The sequence below is a fragment of the Bufo gargarizans genome, chromosome 10 (assembly GCF_014858855.1).
Source record: "Bufo gargarizans isolate SCDJY-AF-19 chromosome 10, ASM1485885v1, whole genome shotgun sequence".
In the NCBI taxonomy this organism is placed as follows: Eukaryota; Metazoa; Chordata; class Amphibia; order Anura; family Bufonidae; genus Bufo; species Bufo gargarizans.
Genome location: NC_058089.1, coordinates 128450157 through 128471188, shown reverse-complemented (window position 1 = coordinate 128471188; position 21032 = coordinate 128450157). Strand labels below are relative to the sequence as shown.

Genomic DNA, 21032 nt, shown 5'->3' with positions numbered 1-21032 from the left:
TGACTGGGACAATGCACTTATCCGACACCACCAGGGGCTGTTCACAGGACTCAAGGACAGGGAAATTAAGGACTGTTGGATCTGTTCTCACAGTGAGTTCAGGAACTCTGCCTTATCTGGCAATCCCTTTGACTTTCAAAGAACCTATTGATAGGTCTTGTTGGCAGGATGACCAGACCAGGGCCTGATGATGAGAAGTATAACCCACTGTGGTCCCTCTCGCCATAGCAGGTGGGTGGAGGCTCCTGGTGACAAGACATACAATGATGGAAGTGGTGCGGATTATAATAGCAGTATGTGCTGGGATTAGGCTGATGTTTATGTGCACCAGCAGGTTCTGTACCAAAAGGAGAGACTACCGGGATCTTGGGAACTGCATCAATACCTGGGGGGGGGGGGCGGATACGCGTCATGTAGGGGGCGGATACGCGTCATGTAGGGGGCGGATACGCGTCATGCAGGGGGCGGATACGCGTCATGCAGGGGGCGGATACGCGTCATGCAGGGGGCGGATACGCGTCATGCAGGGGGCGGATACGCGTCATGCAGGGGGCGGATACGCGTCATGCAGGGGGCGGATACGCGTCATGCAGGGGGCGGATACGCGTCATGCAGGGGGCGGATACGCGTCATGCAGGGGGCGGATACACGTCATGCAGGGGGCGGATACACGTCATGTAGGGGGCGGATACACGTCATGTAGGGGGCGGATACACGTCATGTAGGGGGCGGATACACGTCATGTAGGGGGCGGATACACGTCATGTAGGGGGCGGATACACGTCATGTAGGGGGCGGATACACGTCATGTAGGGGGCGGATACACGTCATGTAGGAGGCGGATACACGTCATGTAGGAGGCGGATACACGTCATGTAGGGGGCGGATACAAGTCATGTAGGGGGCGGATACACGTCATGTAGGGGGCGGATACACGTCATGTAGGGGGCGGATACACGTCATGTAGGGGGCGGATACACGTCATGTAGGGGGCGGATACACGTCATGTAGGGGGCGGATACACGTCATGTAGGGGGCGGATACACGTCATGTAGGGGGCGGATACACGTCATGTAGGGGGCGGATACACGTCATGTAGGGGGCGGATACACGTCATGTAGGGGGCGGATACACGTCATGTAGGGGGCGGATACACGTCATGTAGGGGGCGGATACACGTCATGTAGGGGGCGGATACACGTCATGTAGGGGGCGGATACACGTCATGTAGGGGGCGGATACACGTCATGTAGGGGGCGGATACACGTCATGTAGGGGGCGGATACACGTCATGTAGGGGGCGGATACACGTCATGTAGGAGGCGGATACACGTCATGTAGGAGGCGGATACACGTCATGTAGGAGGCGGATACAAGTCATGCAGTGGGCGGATACAAGTCATGTAGGAGGCGGATACAAGTCATGCAGTGGGCGGATACACGTCATGTAGCACAGACCTTCAGCAGCCGATCCAGGAGCTCAGAGCCACTCTTCACATTGGGGTCCGGATCGGCGGCGAGCTGTGAAATGCAAACATACATGTCACATACTCTGGAGCCCCAAAACCCCCAACATCTTCAGAGTGGAGCCCCCCAATTCTACATCTTCAAGTTCGAGCCCCCCAACCCCCTATATCTTCAGGTTGTAGCCCCTCAACCCTCTACATATAGAGAAATACTGTTCTGGAGGCATAAGGGTTAAAACAATGCATCACTGTACTTCGTGTCACCTGAGCGCCGTTCTTAATATTTTATGGGCGTATATGAAAAGGAAAAGAAACGCCGCCGCGCACACACACACGGGCCGCGCACACACGGGCCGCACACACCTTATCGTAAAAATCAACAGTTTATTTGTAGACACAAAGCCCAAAAAGTTAAAACCATTGTCACAATTACAACATTGTGTTTGGATCAAGAATACGTCCCACAAACACCAGGTTCAACATATTCAGCATATTACCTGCACACCATGACCGCCCGGGGTGTATTACCTGCACACCGTGACCGCCCGGGGTGTATTACCTGCACACCGTGACCTCCCGGGGTGTATTACCTGCACACCGTGACCTCCCGGGGTATTACCTGCACACCATGACCGCCCGGGGTGTATTACCTGCACACCATGACCGCCCGGGGTGTATTACCTGCACACCGTGACCGCCCGGGGTGTATTACCTGCACACCATGACTGCCCGGGGTGTATTACCTGCACACCATGACCGCCCGGGGTGTATTACCTGCACACCGTGACCGCCCGGGGTATTACCTGCACACCGTGACCGCCCGGGGTGTATTACCTGCACACCATGACCGCCCGGGGTGTATTACCTGCACACCATGACCGCCCGGGGTGTATTACCTGCACACCGTGACCGCCCGGGGTGTATTACCTGCACACCGTGACCGCCCGGGGTGTATTACCTGCACACCATGACCGCCCGGGGTGTATTACCTGCACACCATGACCTCCCGGAGTATTACCTGCACACCATGACCTCCCGGGGTATTACCTGCACACCATGACCTCCCAGAGTATTACCTGCACACCATGACCGCCGGGGTGTTTATGCCCTTATGTTGAACCTGCTGATGTTTACAATACGATGTGCGGCCCGTGTGTGTGCGGCCCGTGTGTGTGCGGCCCGTGTGTGTGCGGCCCGTGTGTGCGCGGCCCGTGGATGCGGCGGCTTCTCTTACTTTATGTGCTGTGGCCCTGACTTTACTGTTTTTATTTATATTTTATGGGCGTCACATGACAGGAAATGCATCCACCCCGGTTACCATGGTAACCCCGTTACCTTGCTGAGCCCATCAAACAGCACGTTGAAGTGGGGCAGGACGGCGCCGCGGGCCACCTTCACGATGTTGTAGAGCGCCTCGCAGGCGTAGTAGCGCAGGCGGCTGTCCGCATCATTGAAGCAGGTGAGAACGGGTTCAATCAGCTCCCGCAGATACAGGCCCGAGTCCTGCAAAGAGGAGAGGGTTACACCCGCCGGGTCACCCTAAGACCCCCTCCCCCGCTCCGGCCCTCACCTTCCCAAGCGCGATGGAGCAGGCGGCCAGTCCGATGAGGCCACCCTTCCTGCTGTGCGGGTGCTGCGACAGCGCAAACTCCTGGGACAGGATCTGGATGACGTGTTTTATCTGCGCCGCGTTATTCTGTGCCACAAACTCCCGCACCAGCCTGCGGAGACAGGGCGAGAGGTGACCCACCAGGGCGACCCACTACGGGCGTCGCTTCTATCATCCCCGTCCTGTCATGGGCGTCTCCTCCCTCTCCCGGTATTCCGCTCCTTTGTCGCCTCCCTCTCCCCAGTGTCTTCTCCCTCTCCAAGGTGTCCCCTCTTACTCCTGGGTGTCTCCTCCCTCTCCCTGGTGTCCCCTCACTCTCCAAGGTGTCTCCTCCCTCTCCCCGGTGTCTCCTCCCTCTCCCCGGTGTCTCCTCCCTCTCCAAGGTGTCCCCTCTTACTCCTGGGTGTCCCCTCCCTCTCCAAGGTGTCTCCTCCCTCTCCAAGGTGTATCCTCTCTCTCCCTGGTGTCCCCTCACTCTCCAAGGTGTCTCCTCCCTCTCCCAGGTGTCTCCTCCCTCTCCTAGGTGTCTCCTCCCTCTCCTAGGTGTATCCTCTCTCTCCTAGGTGTATCCTCTCTCTCCTAGGTGTATCCTCACTCTCCAAGGTGTCTCCTCCCTCTCCTAGGTGTATCCTCTCTCTCCTAGGTGTATCCTCTCTCTCCTAGGTGTATCCTCTCTCTCCTAGGTGTCCCCTCACTCTCCAAGGTGTCTCCTCCCTCTCCCTGGTGTCCCCTCCCTCTCCAAGGCGTCTCCTCCCTCTCTCCAGTGTCCCCTCCCTCTCCAAGGTGTACCCTCCCTCTCCAAGGTGTCTCCTCCCTCTCCCCGGTGTCCCCTCCCTCTCCAAGGTGTCTCCTCCCTCTCCAAGGTGTCCCCTCCCTCTCCAAGGTGTCCCCCTGCTTCATGTCTGTTCCCACTCCCGGGTGTCCCCTCCCTCGTGTCTCCTCCCACTCCCGGGTGTCCCCTCCCTCTCCCGGGCGCCGCTCACTTCTCTATCTCCAGCGCCGCCACCTTCCTCTTCTCGTACATCTTGTCGTTCAGGGCCCGCACGATGTTCGGGGTCAGGGGACTCAGGTCCCGCTCCGCGTTCATCCTCCCGGCTCTGAGTCTCCACAACAACCGGGTACAGCGGCCGCAGTCACATGTCACGGACACGCCCCTCAGTCACGTGACCGACGCCGCGCTGCAGCATGGGACGTGTAGTCTCAACAGAACTCAGAATGACACGTGACCGACCAGACGGCGGAAAGTTAATGAAAGGCGCGACAGCCTGACAGATTTACTGACACATCCCTCCTCCTGACTGACTCCTGATAATTACTGACACATCCCACCTCCTGACTGACCCCTGACGATAATTACTGACACATCCCTCCTCCTGACTGACTCCTGATAGTTACTGACACATCCCTCCTCCTGACTGACTCCTGACAGATTTACTGACACATCCCTCCTCCTGACTGACCCCTGATAATTACTGACACATCCCACCTCCTGACTGACCCCTGATAGTTACTGACACATCCCTCCTCCTGACTGACCCCTGATAGTTACTGACACATCCCTCCTCCTGACTGACTCCTGACGATAGTTACTGACACATCCCTCCTCCTGACTGACTCCTGATAGTTACTGACACATCCCTCCTCCTGACTGACTCCTGATAGTTACAGACACATCCCTCCTCCTGACTGACTCCTGATAGTTACTGACACATCCCTCCTCCTGACTGACTCCTGATAGTTACTGACACATCCCACCTCCTGACTGACCCCTGATAGTTACTGACACATCCCTCCTCCTGACTGACTCCTGATAGTTACTGACACATCCCACCTCCTGACTGACTCCTGATAGTTACTGACACATCCCTCCTCCTGACTGACTCCTGATAGTTACTGACACATCCCTCCTCCTGACTGACTCCTGATAGTTACTGACACATCCCACCTCCTGACTGACCCCTGATAGTTACTGACACATCCCTCCTCCTGACTGACTCCTGATAGTTACTGACACATCCCACCTCCTGACTGACTCCTGATAGTTACTGACACATCCCTCCTCCTGACTGACTCCTGATAGTTACTGACACATCCCTCCTCCTGACTGACTCCTGATAATTACTGACACATCCCACCTCCTGACTGACCCCTGATAGTTACTGACACATCCCTCCTCCTGACTGACTCCTGATAGTTACTGACACATCCCTCCTCCTGACTGACTCCTGATAGTTACTGACACATCCCACCTCCTGACTGACCCCTGATAGTTACTGACACATCCCTCCTCCTGACTGACTCCTGATAGTTACTGACACATCCCACCTCCTGACTGACTCCTGATAGTTACTGACACATCCCTCCTCCTGACTGACTCCTGATAGTTACTGACACATCCCTCCTCCTGACTGACTCCTGATAATTACTGACACATCCCACCTCCTGACTGACCCCTGATAGTTACTGACACATCCCTCCTCCTGACTGACTCCTGATAGTTACTGACACATCCCACCTCCTGACTGACCCCTGATAGTTACTGACACATCCCTCCTCCTGACTGACTCCTGATAGTTACTGACACATCCCACCTCCTGACTGACCCCTGATAGTTACTGACACATCCCTCCTCCTGACTGACTCCTGATAGTTACTGACACATCCCTCCTCCTGACTGACTCCTGATAGTTACTGACACATCCCACCTCCTGACTGACTCCTGATAGTTACTGACACATCCCTCCTCCTGACTGACTCCTGATAGTTACTGACACATCCCTCCTCCTGACTGACTCCTGATAGTTACTGACACATCCCTCCTCCTGACTGACTCCTGATAGTTACTGACACATCCCTCCTCCTGACTGACCCCTGATAGTTACTGACACATCCCTCCTCCTGACTGACTCCTGATAGTTACTGACACATCCCACCTCCTGACTGACTCCTGATAGTTACTGACACATCCCTCCTCCTGACTGACTCCTGATAGTTACTGACACATCCCTCCTCCTGACTGACTCCTGATAATTACTGACACATCCCACCTCCTGACTGACCCCTGATAGTTACTGACACATCCCTCCTCCTGACTGACTCCTGATAGTTACTGACACATCCCACCTCCTGACTGACCCCTGATAGTTACTGACACATCCCTCCTCCTGACTGACTCCTGATAGTTACTGACACATCCCACCTCCTGACTGACTCCTGATAGTTACTGACACATCCCTCCTCCTGACTGACTCCTGATAGTTACTGACACATCCCTCCTCCTGACTGACTCCTGATAATTACTGACACATCCCACCTCCTGACTGACCCCTGATAGTTACTGACACATCCCTCCTCCTGACTGACTCCTGATAGTTACTGACACATCCCACCTCCTGACTGACCCCTGATAGTTACTGACACATCCCTCCTCCTGACTGACTCCTGATAGTTACTGACACATCCCACCTCCTGACTGACCCCTGATAGTTACTGACACATCCCTCCTCCTGACTGACTCCTGATAGTTACTGACACATCCCACCTCCTGACTGACCCCTGATAGTTACTGACACATCCCTCCTCCTGACTGACTCCTGATAGTTACTGACACATCCCACCTCCTGACTGACTCCTGATAGTTACTGACACATCCCTCCTCCTGACTGACTCCTGATAGTTACTGACACATCCCTCCTCCTGACTGACTCCTGATAGTTACTGACACATCCCACCTCCTGACTGACCCCTGATAGTTACTGACACATCCCTCCTCCTGACTGACTCCTGATAGTTACTGACACATCCCACCTCCTGACTGACTCCTGATAGTTACTGACACATCCCTCCTCCTGACTGACTCCTGACGATAGTTACTGACACATGCCTCCTCCTGACTGACTCCTGATAGTTACTGACACATCCCACCTCCTGACTGACCCCTGATAGTTACTGACACATCCCTCCTCCTGACTGACTCCTGATAGTTACTGACACATCCCTCCTCCTGACTGACTCCTGATAGTTACTGACACATCCCACCTCCTGACTGACCCCTGATAGTTACTGACACATCCCTCCTCCTGACTGACTCCTGATAGTTACTGACACATCCCACCTCCTGACTGACTCCTGATAGTTACTGACACATCCCTCCTCCTGACTGACTCCTGATAGTTACTGACACATCCCTCCTCCTGACTGACTCCTGATAATTACTGACACATCCCACCTCCTGACTGACCCCTGATAGTTACTGACACATCCCTCCTCCTGACTGACTCCTGATAGTTACTGACACATCCCACCTCCTGACTGACCCCTGATAGTTACTGACACATCCCTCCTCCTGACTGACTCCTGATAGTTACTGACACATCCCACCTCCTGACTGACCCCTGATAGTTACTGACACATCCCTCCTCCTGACTGACTCCTGATAGTTACTGACACATCCCTCCTCCTGACTGACTCCTGATAGTTACTGACACATCCCACCTCCTGACTGACTCCTGATAGTTACTGACACATCCCTCCTCCTGACTGACTCCTGATAGTTACTGACACATCCCTCCTCCTGACTGACTCCTGATAGTTACTGACACATCCCACCTCCTGACTGACCCCTGATAGTTACTGACACATCCCTCCTCCTGACTGACTCCTGATAGTTACTGACACATCCCACCTCCTGACTGACTCCTGATAGTTACTGACACATCCCTCCTCCTGACTGACTCCTGATAGTTACTGACACATCCCTCCTCCTGACTGACTCCTGATAATTACTGACACATCCCACCTCCTGACTGACCCCTGATAGTTACTGACACATCCCTCCTCCTGACTGACTCCTGATAGTTACTGACACATCCCACCTCCTGACTGACCCCTGATAGTTACTGACACATCCCTCCTCCTGACTGACTCCTGATAGTTACTGACACATCCCACCTCCTGACTGACTCCTGATAGTTACTGACACATCCCTCCTCCTGACTGACTCCTGATAGTTACTGACACATCCCACCTCCTGACTGACCCCTGATAGTTACTGACACATCCCTCCTCCTGACTGACTCCTGATAGTTACTGACACATCCCACCTCCTGACTGACTCCTGATAGTTACTGACACATCCCTCCTCCTGACTGACTCCTGATAGTTACTGACACATCCCTCCTCCTGACTGACTCCTGATAGTTACTGACACATCCCACCTCCTGACTGACCCCTGATAGTTACTGACACATCCCTCCTCCTGACTGACTCCTGATAGTTACTGACACATCCCACCTCCTGACTGACTCCTGATAGTTACTGACACATCCCTCCTCCTGACTGACTCCTGACGATAGTTACTGACACATGCCTCCTCCTGACTGACTCCTGATAGTTACTGACACATCCCACCTCCTGACTGACCCCTGATAGTTACTGACACATCCCTCCTCCTGACTGACTCCTGATAGTTACTGACACATCCCTCCTCCTGACTGACTCCTGATAGTTACTGACACGTCCCTCCTCCTGACTGACTCCTGATAGTTACTGACACGTCCCTCCTCCTGACTGACTCCTGACGATAGCTACTGACACATCCCACCTCCTGACTGACTCCTGATAGTTACTGACACATCCCTCCTCCTGACTGACTCCTGATAGTTACTGACACATCCCTCCTCCTGACTGACTCCTGATAGTTACTGACACATCCCACCTCCTGACTGACTCCTGATAGTTACTGACACATCCCTCCTCCTGACTGACTCCTGATAGTTACTGACACATCCCACCTCCTGACTGACTCCTGAGGATAGTTACTGACACATCCCTCCTCCTGACTGACTCCTGATAGTTACTGACACATCCCTCCTCCTGACTGACTCCTGATAGTTACTGACACATCCCTCCTCCTGACTGACTCCTGATAGTTACTGACACGTCCCTCCTCCTGACTGACTCCTGACGATAGCTACTGACACATCCCACCTCCTGACTGACTCCTGATAGTTACTGACACATCCCACCTCCTGACTGACTCCTGATAGTTACTGACACATCCCTCCTCCTGACTGACTCCTGATAGTTACTGACACATCCCACCTCCTGACTGACTCCTGAGGATAGTTACTGACACATCCCTCCTCCTGACTGACTCCTGAGGATAGTTACTGACACATCCCTCCTCCTGACTGACTCCTGATAGTTACTGACACATCCCTCCTCCTGACTGACTCCTGATAGTTACTGACACATCCCTCCTCCTGACTGACTCCTGATAGTTACTGACACATCCCACCTCCTGACTGACTCCTGATAGTTACTGACACATCCCTCCTCCTGACTGACTCCTGATAGTTACTGACACATCCCTCCTCCTGACTGACTCCTGATAATTACTGACACATCCCACCTCCTGACTGACTCCTGATAGTTACTGACACATCCCTCCTCCTGACTGACTCCTGACGATAGTTACTGACACATGCCTCCTCCTGACTGACTCCTGATAGTTACTGACACATCCCACCTCCTGACTGACCCCTGATAGTTACTGACACATCCCTCCTCCTGACTGACTCCTGATAGTTACTGACACATCCCTCCTCCTGACTGACTCCTGATAGTTACTGACACGTCCCTCCTCCTGACTGACTCCTGATAGTTACTGACACGTCCCTCCTCCTGACTGACTCCTGACGATAGCTACTGACACATCCCACCTCCTGACTGACTCCTGATAGTAACTGACACGTCCCTCCTCCTGACTGACTCCTGATAGTTACTGACACATTCCTCCTCCTGACTGACTCCTGATAGTTACTGACACATCCCTCCTCCTGACTGACTCCTGATAGTTACTGACACATCCCACCTCCTGACTGACTCCTGATAGTTACTGACACATCCCTCCTCCTGACTGACTCCTGATAGTTACTGACACATCCCACCTCCTGACTGACCCCTGATAGTTACTGACACATCCCTCCTCCTGACTGACTCCTGATAGTTACTGACACATCCCTCCTCCTGACTGACTCCTGATAGTTACTGACACATCCCTCCTCCTGACTGACTCCTGATAGTTACTGACACGTCCCTCCTCCTGACTGACTCCTGACGATAGCTACTGACACATCCCTCCTCCTGACTGACTCCTGATAGTTACTGACACATCCCACCTCCTGACTGACTCCTGATAGTTACTGACACATCCCTCCTCCTGACTGACTCCTGATAGTTACTGACACATCCCACCTCCTGACTGACTCCTGAGGATAGTTACTGACACATCCCTCCTCCTGACTGACTCCTGAGGATAGTTACTGACACATCCCTCCTCCTGACTGACTCCTGATAGTTACTGACACATCCCTCCTCCTGACTGACTCCTGATAGTTACTGACACATCCCTCCTCCTGACTGACTCCTGATAGTTACTGACACATCCCACCTCCTGACTGACCCCTGATAGTTACTGACACATCCCTCCTCCTGACTGACTCCTGATAGTTACTGACACATCCCTCCTCCTGACTGACTCCTGACGATAGTTACTGACACATGCCTCCTCCTGACTGACTCCTGATAGTTACTGACACATCCCACCTCCTGACTGACCCCTGATAGTTACTGACACATCCCTCCTCCTGACTGACTCCTGATAGTTACTGACACATCCCTCCTCCTGACTGACTCCTGATAGTTACTGACACGTCCCTCCTCCTGACTGACTCCTGATAGTTACTGACACGTCCCTCCTCCTGACTGACTCCTGACGATAGCTACTGACACATCCCACCTCCTGACTGACTCCTGATAGTAACTGACACGTCCCTCCTCCTGACTGACTCCTGATAGTTACTGACACATCCCTCCTCCTGACTGACTCCTGATAGTTACTGACACATCCCTCCTCCTGACTGACTCCTGATAGTTACTGACACATCCCACCTCCTGACTGACTCCTGATAGTTACTGACACATCCCTCCTCCTGACTGACTCCTGATAGTTACTGACACATCCCACCTCCTGACTGACCCCTGATAGTTACTGACACATCCCTCCTCCTGACTGACTCCTGATAGTTACTGACACATCCCTCCTCCTGACTGACTCCTGATAGTTACTGACACATCCCTCCTCCTGACTGACTCCTGATAGTTACTGACACGTCCCTCCTCCTGACTGACTCCTGACGATAGCTACTGACACATCCCACCTCCTGACTGACTCCTGATAGTTACTGACACATCCCACCTCCTGACTGACTCCTGATAGTTACTGACACATCCCTCCTCCTGACTGACTCCTGATAGTTACTGACACATCCCACCTCCTGACTGACTCCTGAGGATAGTTACTGACACATCCCTCCTCCTGACTGACTCCTGAGGATAGCTACTGACACATCCCACCTCCTGACTGACTCCTGATAGTTACTGACACATCCCTCCTCCTGACTGACTCCTGATAGTTACTGACACATCCCACCTCCTGACTGACCCCTGATAGTTACTGACACATCCCTCCTCCTGACTGACTCCTGATAGTTACTGACACATCCCATCTCCTGACTGACTCCTGACGATAGTTACTGACACATCCCTCCTCCTGACTGACCCCTGATAGTTACTGACACATCCCTCCTCCTGACTGACTCCTGACGATAGTTACTGACACATCCCTCCTTCTGACTGACCCCTGATAGTTACTGACACATCCCTCCTCCTGACTGACTCCTGACGATAGTTACTGACACGTCCCTCCTCCTGACTGACCCCTGATAGTTACTGACACATCCCTCCTCCTGACTGACTCCTGACGATAGTTACTGACACATCCCTCCTGCTGACTGACTCCTGAGGATAGTTACTGACACATCCCTCCTCCTGACTGACTCCTGAGGATAGTTACTGACACATCCCTCCTCCTGACTGACTACTGATAGTTACTGACACATCCCTCCTCCTGACTGACTCCTGATAGTTACTGACACATCCCTCCTCCTGACTGACTCCTGAGGATAGTTACTGACACATCCCACCTCCTGACTGACTCCTGATAGTTACTGACACATCCCACCTCCTTACTGACTCCTGATAGTTACTGGCACATCCCTCCTCCTGACTGACCCCTGATAGTTACTGACACATCCCACCTCCTGACTGACTCCTGAGGATAGTTACTGACACATCCCACCTCCTGACTGACTCCTGAGGATAGTTACTGACACATCCCTCCTCCTGACTGACTCCTGATAGTTACTGACACATCCCTCCTCCTGACTGACTCCTGACGATAGTTACTGACACATCCCTCCTCCTGACTGACCCCTGATAGTTACTGACACATCCCACCTCCTGACTGACTCCTGAGGATAGTTACTGACACATCCCACCTCCTGACTGACTCCTGAGGATAGTTACTGACACATCCCTCCTCCTGACTGACTCCTGACGATAGTTACTGACACATCCCTCCTCCTGACTGACTCCTGATAGTTACTGACACATCCCTCCTCCTGACTGACTCCTGACGATAGTTACTGACACATCCCTCCTCCTGACTGACCCCTGATAGTTACTGACACATCCCACCTCTTGACTGACTCCTGAGGATAGTTACTGACACATCCCTCCTCCTGACTGACTCCTGATAGTTACTGACACATCCCACCTCCTGACTGACTCCTGAGGATAGTTACTGACACATCCCTCCTCCTGACTGACTCCTGATAGTTACTGACACATCCCTCCTCCTGACTGACTCCTGAGGATAGTTACTGACACATCCCTCCTCCTGACTGACTCCTGATAGTTACTGACACATCCCTCCTCCTGACTGACTCCTGATAGTTACTGACACATCCCACCTCCTGACTGACCCCTGATAGTTACTGACACATCCCTCCTCCTGACTGACTCCTGATAGTTACTGACACATCCCACCTCCTGACTGACTCCTGAGGATAGTTACTGACACATCCCTCCTCCTGACTGACTCCTGATAGTTACTGACACATCCCTCCTCCTGACTGACTCCTGAGGATAGTTACTGACACATCCCTCCTCCTGACTGACTCCTGAGGATAGTTACTGACACATCCCTCCTCCTGACTGACTCCTGATAGTTACTGACACGTCCCTCCTCCTGACTGACTCCTGATAGTTACTGACACGTCCCTCCTCCTGACTGACTCCTGATAGTTACTGACACATCCCAGCTCCTGACTGACTCCTGATAGTTACTGACACATCCCACCTCCTGACTGACTCCTGATAGTTACTGACACATCCCTCCTCCTGACTGACCCCTGATAATTACTGACACATCCCTCCTCCTGACTGACTCCTGATAGTTACTGACACATCCCTCCTCCTGACTGACTCCTGATAGTTACTGACACGTCCCTCCTCCTGACTGACTCCTGAGGATAGTTACTGACACATCCCTCCTCCTGACTGACCCCTGATAGTTACTGACACATCCCACCTCCTGACTGACTCCTGAGGATAGTTACTGACACATCCCTCCTCCTGACTGACCCCTGATAGTTACTGACACATCCCACCTCCTGACTGACTCCTGATAGTTACTGACACATCCCTCCTCCTGACTGACTCCTGAGGATAGTTACTGACACATCCCTCCTCCTGACTGACTCCTGAGGATAGTTACTGACACGTCCCTCCTCCTGACTGACTCCTGATAGTTACTGACACATCCCTCCTCCTGACTGACTCCTGATAGTTACTGACACGTCCCTCCTCCTGACTGACTCCTGATAGTTACTGACACATCCCTCCTCCTGACTGACTCCTGATAGTTACTGACACATCCCTCCTCCTGACTGACTCCTGATAGTTACTGACACGTCCCTCCTCCTGACTGACTCCTGATAGTTACTGACACGTCCCTCCTCCTGACTGACTCCTGATAGTTACTGACACATCCCAGCTCCTGACTGACTCCTGATAGTTACTGACACATCCCACCTCCTGACTGACTCCTGATAGTTACTGACACATCCCTCCTCCTGACTGACTCCTGATAGTTACTGACACATCCCTCCTCCTGACTGACTCCTGATAGTTACTGACACATCCCTCCTCCTGACTGACTCCTGATAGTTACTGACACGTCCCTCCTCCTGACTGACTCCTGAGGATAGTTACTGACACATCCCTCCTCCTGACTGACCCCTGATAGTTACTGACACATCCCTCCTCCTGACTGACTCCTGAGGATAGTTACTGACACATCCCTCCTCCTGACTGACCCCTGATAGTTACTGACACATCCCACCTCCTGACTGACTCCTGATAGTTACTGACACATCCCTCCTCCTGACTGACTCCTGATAGTTACTGACACATCCCACCTCCTGACTGACTCCTGAGGATAGTTACTGACACATCCCTCCTCCTGACTGACTCCTGATAGTTACTGACACATCCCTCCTCCTGACTGACTCCTGATAGTTACTGACACATCCCTCCTCCTGACTGACCCCTGAGGATAGTTACTGACACATCCCTCCTCCTGACTGACTCCTGATAGTTACTGACACATCCCTCCTCCTGACTGACTCCTGACGATAGTTACTGACACATCCCACCTCCTGACTGACTCCTGAGGATAGTTACTGACACGTCCCTCCTCCTGACTGACCCCTGATAGTTACTGACACATCCCTCCTCCTGACTGACTCCTGATAGTTACTGACACATCCCTCCTCCTGACTGACTCCTGATAGTTACTGACACATCCCTCCTCCTGACTGACTCCTGATAGTTACTGACACATCCCTCCTCCTGACTGACTCCTGATAGTTACTGACACATCCCTCCTCCTGACTGACTCCTGATAGTTACTGACACATCCCTCCTCCTGACTGACTCCTGAGATAGTTACTGACACATCCCTCCTCCTGACTGACTCCTGATAGTTACTGACACATCCCTCCTCCTGACTGACTCCTGATAGTTACTGACACATCCCTCCTCCTGACTGACTCCTGACGATAGTTACTGACACATCCCACCTCCTGACTGACTCCTGAGGATAGTTACTGACACGTCCCTCCTCCTGACTGACCCCTGATAGTTACTGACACATCCCTCCTCCTGACTGACTCCTGATAGTTACTGACACATCCCTCCTCCTGACTGACTCCTGAGGATAGTTACTGACACATCCCTCCTCCTGACTGACTCCTGATAGTTACTGACACATCCCTCCTCCTGACTGACTCCTGATAGTTACTGACACATCCCTCCTCCTGACTGACTCCTGATAATTACTGACACATCCCTCCTCCTGACTGACTCCTGATAGTTACTGACACATCCCACCTCCTGACTGACCCCTGATAGTTACTGACACATCCCTCCTCCTGACTGACTCCTGATAGTTACTGACACATCCCTCCTCCTGACTGACTCCTGATAGTTACTGACACATCCCTCCTCCTGACTGACTCCTGATAGTTACTGACACATCCCTCCTCCTGACTGACTCCTGATAGTTACTGACACATCCCTCCTCCTGACTGACTCCTGATAGTTACTGACACATCCCTCCTCCTGACTGACTCCTGATAGTTACTGACACATCCCTCCTCCTGACTGACTCCTGATAGTTACTGACACATCCCACCTCCTGACTGACTCCTGATAGTTACTGACACATCCCTCCTCCTGACTGACTCCTGAGGATAGTTACTGACACATCCCACCTCCTGACTGACTCCTGATAGTTACTGACACATCCCTCCTCCTGACTGACTCCTGATAGTTACTGACACATCCCTCCTCCTGACTGACTCCTGATAATTACTGACACATCCCACCTCCTGACTGACCCCTGATAGTTACTGACACATCCCTCCTCCTGACTGACTCCTGATAGTTACTGACACATCCCACCTCCTGACTGACCCCTGATAGTTACTGACACATCCCTCCTCCTGACTGACTCCTGATAGTTACTGACACATCCCACCTCCTGACTGACCCCTGATAGTTACTGACACATCCCTCCTCCTGACTGACTCCTGATAGTTACTGACACATCCCACCTCCTGACTGACTCCTGATAGTTACTGACACATCCCTCCTCCTGACTGACTCCTGATAGTTACTGACACATCCCACCTCCTGACTGACCCCTGATAGTTACTGACACATCCCACCTCCTGACTGACTCCTGATAGTTACTGACACATCCCTCCTCCTGACTGACTCCTGATAGTTACTGACACATCCCTCCTCCTGACTGACTCCTGATAGTTACTGACACGTCCCTCCTCCTGACTGACTCCTGACGATAGCTACTGACACATCCCTCCTCCTGACTGACCCCTGATAGTTACTGACACATCCCTCCTCCTGACTGACTCCTGACGATAGTTACTGACACATCCCTCCTTCTGACTGACTCCTGATAGTTACTGACACATCCCTCCTCCTGACTGACTCCTGAGGATAGTTACTGACACATCCCACCTCCTGACTGACTCCTGACGATAGTTACTGACACGTCCCTCCTCCTGACTGACTCCTGAGGATAGTTACTGACACATCCCACCTCCTGACTGACTCCTGACGATAGTTACTGACACATCCCTCCTCCTGACTGACTCCTGATAGTTACTGACACATCCCTCCTCCTGACTGACTCCTGATAGTTACTGACACGTCCCACCTCCTGACTGACTCCTGATAATTACTGACACATCCCTCCTCCTGACTGACCCCTGATAGTTACTGACACATCCCTCCTCCTGACTGACTCCTGATAATTACTGACACATCCCTCCTCCTGACTGACCCCTGATAGTTACTGACACATCCCTCCTCCTGACTGACTCCTGATAATTACTGACACATCCCTCCTCCTGACTGACCCCTGATAGTTACTGACACATCCCTCCTCCTGACTGACCCCTGATAGTTACTGACACATCCCACCTCCTGACTGACTCCTGACGATAGTTACTGACACATCCCTCCTCCTGACTGACCCCTGATAGTTACTGACACATCCCACCTCCTGACTGACTCCTGATAATTACTCACACATCCCTCCTCCTGACTGACCCCTGATAGTTACTGACACATCCCTCCTCCTGACTGACTCCTGATAGTTACTGACACATCCCTCCTCCTGACTGACTCCTGACGATAGTTACTGACACATCCCACCTCCTGACTGACTCCTGAGGATAGTTACTGACACGTCCCTCCTCCTGACTGACCCCTGATAGTTACTGACACATCCCTCCTCCTGACTGACTCCTGATAGTTACTGACACATCCCTCCTCCTGACTGACTCCTGATAGTTACTGACACATCCCTCCTCCTGACTGACTCCTGATAGTTACTGACACATCCCTCCTCCTGACTGACTCCTGATAATTACTGACACATCCCTCCTCCTGACTGACTCCTGATAGTTACTGACACATCCCACCTCCTGACTGACCCCTGATAGTTACTGACACATCCCTCCTCCTGACTGACTCCTGATAGTTACTGACACATCCCTCCTCCTGACTGACTCCTGATAGTTACTGACACATCCCTCCTCCTGACTGACTCCTGATAGTTACTGACACATCCCTCCTCCTGACTGACTCCTGATAGTTACTGACACATCCCTCCTCCTGACTGACTCCTGATAGTTACTGACACATCCCTCCTCCTGACTGACTCCTGATAGTTACTGACACATCCCACCTCCTGACTGACTCCTGATAGTTACTGACACATCCCTCCTCCTGACTGACTCCTGAGGATAGTTACTGACACATCCCACCTCCTGACTGACTCCTGATAGTTACTGACACATCCCTCCTCCTGACTGACTCCTGATAGTTACTGACACATCCCTCCTCCTGACTGACTCCTGATAATTACTGACACATCCCACCTCCTGACTGACCCCTGATAGTTACTGACACATCCCTCCTCCTGACTGACTCCTGATAGTTACTGACACATCCCACCTCCTGACTGACCCCTGATAGTTACTGACACATCCCTCCTCCTGACTGACTCCTGATAGTTACTGACACATCCCACCTCCTGACTGACCCCTGATAGTTACTGACACATCCCTCCTCCTGACTGACTCCTGATAGTTACTGACACATCCCACCTCCTGACTGACTCCTGATAGTTACTGACACATCCCTCCTCCTGACTGACTCCTGATAGTTACTGACACATCCCACCTCCTGACTGACCCCTGATAGTTACTGACACATCCCACCTCCTGACTGACTCCTGATAGTTACTGACACATCCCTCCTCCTGACTGACTCCTGATAGTTACTGACACATCCCTCCTCCTGACTGACTCCTGATAGTTACTGACACGTCCCTCCTCCTGACTGACTCCTGACGATAGCTACTGACACATCCCTCCTCCTGACTGACCCCTGATAGTTACTGACACATCCCTCCTCCTGACTGACTCCTGACGATAGTTACTGACACATCCCTCCTTCTGACTGACTCCTGATAGTTACTGACACATCCCTCCTCCTGACTGACTCCTGAGGATAGTTACTGACACATCCCACCTCCTGACTGACTCCTGACGATAGTTACTGACACGTCCCTCCTCCTGACTGACTCCTGAGGATAGTTACTGACACATCCCACCTCCTGACTGACTCCTGACGATAGTTACTGACACATCCCTCCTCCTGACTGACTCCTGATAGTTACTGACACATCCCTCCTCCTGACTGACTCCTGATAGTTACTGACACGTCCCACCTCCTGACTGACTCCTGATAATTACTGACACATCCCTCCTCCTGACTGACCCCTGATAGTTACTGACACATCCCTCCTCCTGACTGACTCCTGATAATTACTGACACATCCCTCCTCCTGACTGACCCCTGATAGTTACTGATACATCCCTCCTCCTGACTGACTCCTGATAATTACTGACACATCCCTCCTCCTGACTGACCCCTGATAGTTACTGACACATCCCTCCTCCTGACTGACCCCTGATAGTTACTGACACATCCCACCTCCTGACTGACTCCTGACGATAGTTACTGACACATCCCTCCTCCTGACTGACCCCTGATAGTTACTGACACATCCCACCTCCTGACTGACTCCTGATAATTACTGACACATCCCTCCTCCTGACTGACCCCTGATAGTTACTGACACATCCCTCCTCCTGACTGACTCCTGATAATTACTGACACATCCCTCCTCCTGACTGACCCCTGATAGTTACTGACACATCCCTCCCCCTGACTGACCCCTGATAGTTACTGACACATCCCACCTCCTGACTGACTCCTGACGATAGTTACTGACACATCCCTCCTCCTGACTGACCCCTGATAATTACTGACACATCCCTCCTCCTGACTGACCCCTGATAGTTACTGACACATCCCTCCTCCTGACTGACCCCTGATAGTTACTGACACATCCCACCTCCTGACTGACTCCTGACGATAGTTACTGACACATCCCTCCTCCTGACTGACCCCTGATAGTTACTGACACATCCCTCCTCCTGACTGACTCCTGATAATTACTCACACATCCCTCCTCCTGACTGACCCCTGATAGTTACTGACACATCCCTCCTCCTGACTGACTCCTGATAGTTACTGACACATCCCTCCTCCTGACTGACTCCTGATAGTTACTGACACATCCCTCCTCCTGACTGACTCCTGGTACGCAGCACTAGGTTCGTGGACTGGAGCGCCATTGTTCCATTTCATATTTATTTTATCAGTTTATCTAATTCTTATGAAATAATGTTAAACCACCATCGATAGAAGTGTAGATTTTATAATAAATATATTTTGTTTACTGGTTGATTGAGTCTGTGACGCCCTCATTCTTCAGGTTTTGATCTCTTTTTCTTCGTCTAGATTTGGGCCCCTGGATGTAGTCGTTGGGGACCGTGGCCAAGTGGAGGCCGCCCTTGTCGGTAGGGGCAGTGGTGCAGTACTGGGCGGCGCTTCCATTAGGCCTCGCTCTGGCTCCCACCCGCACCCGACACCGCCGCGAACACAAGTACAATTTTATTGGCTTCCGCGGGCGGCCTGCTGAGCGGAGTAACGAGAGCCGCCGCGGCCCGGCCGCTCTGAGCCCCTCTCTGCCTCTTTAAGAGAGCAGTGGCTGCCGGGGCTCGGAGCGTGCGCCGCACAGGCACGTCTTCTGACTGAACGCCAGCCCCGCCCTCAGAGCGCTGCGCAGCCACAGGGGAGAAGGAGCCGGGGCCCTGCCTCACCTCAGCGTCCGTGTCTGGCTGCCGCCGGCGCCTACAGACAGACAACGGTGCCCGAGGTCCGGTCGGTGTGTGTCCTGCTGGCTGCTGTGCCCCCCCTGCTATACTGTGAACCTTACCTTAGGGCCTGATGATAATAACTTACTGGTGCCAGTCTCTGTGCCATAATGGAGAGGGCGTCGGGGGAGAAATGTACAGGGGGGGGTATATGGTGGGGTATTTTATACTGGCACATTATGGGGGCATTACAATTTGCACTGTCACATTATAAGAAGAATTATTTCTACTGGGGGGGGGGACATTATGGTGGCTTTATTACCCCCCCCCCCCCCCCATGGTATGACCCCCTAGTAGCAGCACCGGCCTCTCCCTGCTCTGCTATCCCTCTGCCCCTTCTCCAAATCCTTATTATGAAATCTCTCTCATTAGGATAAAACACATCAGCTCCGCCGAGCCCCCGGCCAAAGTGTCGAAGTGGCGTCCGAGACCCCCAAGGGCCAAGTAACTGGAAGTGTTCATGTGAAATATGTTTGCTATACACATATAGCCTACACTGTGCCACACAATATACAGTATACCGCTACACTGTGCCCCACAATATACAGTATACCGCTACACTGTGCCACACTATATACAGTATACCTCTACACTGTGCCCCGCAATATACAG

At 52.5% G+C, this 21032-nt stretch overlaps 1 protein-coding gene across 1 annotated transcript in view; it reads right to left on the bottom strand.

Moving 5' to 3' along the window:
* The window catches only part of VAC14 (VAC14 component of PIKFYVE complex), a 34825-nt gene extending 30582 nt beyond the window's left edge, over window positions 1-4243 (bottom strand). The window contains exons 1-4 of the mRNA XM_044269653.1: window positions 4059-4243; window positions 3037-3187; window positions 2802-2969; window positions 1459-1521 (exon numbers count right to left, since the gene is read on the bottom strand). Of these exons, the coding sequence (XP_044125588.1) occupies window positions 1459-1521; window positions 2802-2969; window positions 3037-3187; window positions 4059-4162 (486 nt within the window). The 5' untranslated portion in view covers window positions 4163-4243. The remainder of the gene's footprint in view (window positions 1-1458; window positions 1522-2801; window positions 2970-3036; window positions 3188-4058) is intronic.
* Between the last annotated feature and the right edge of the window lie 16789 nt (window positions 4244-21032).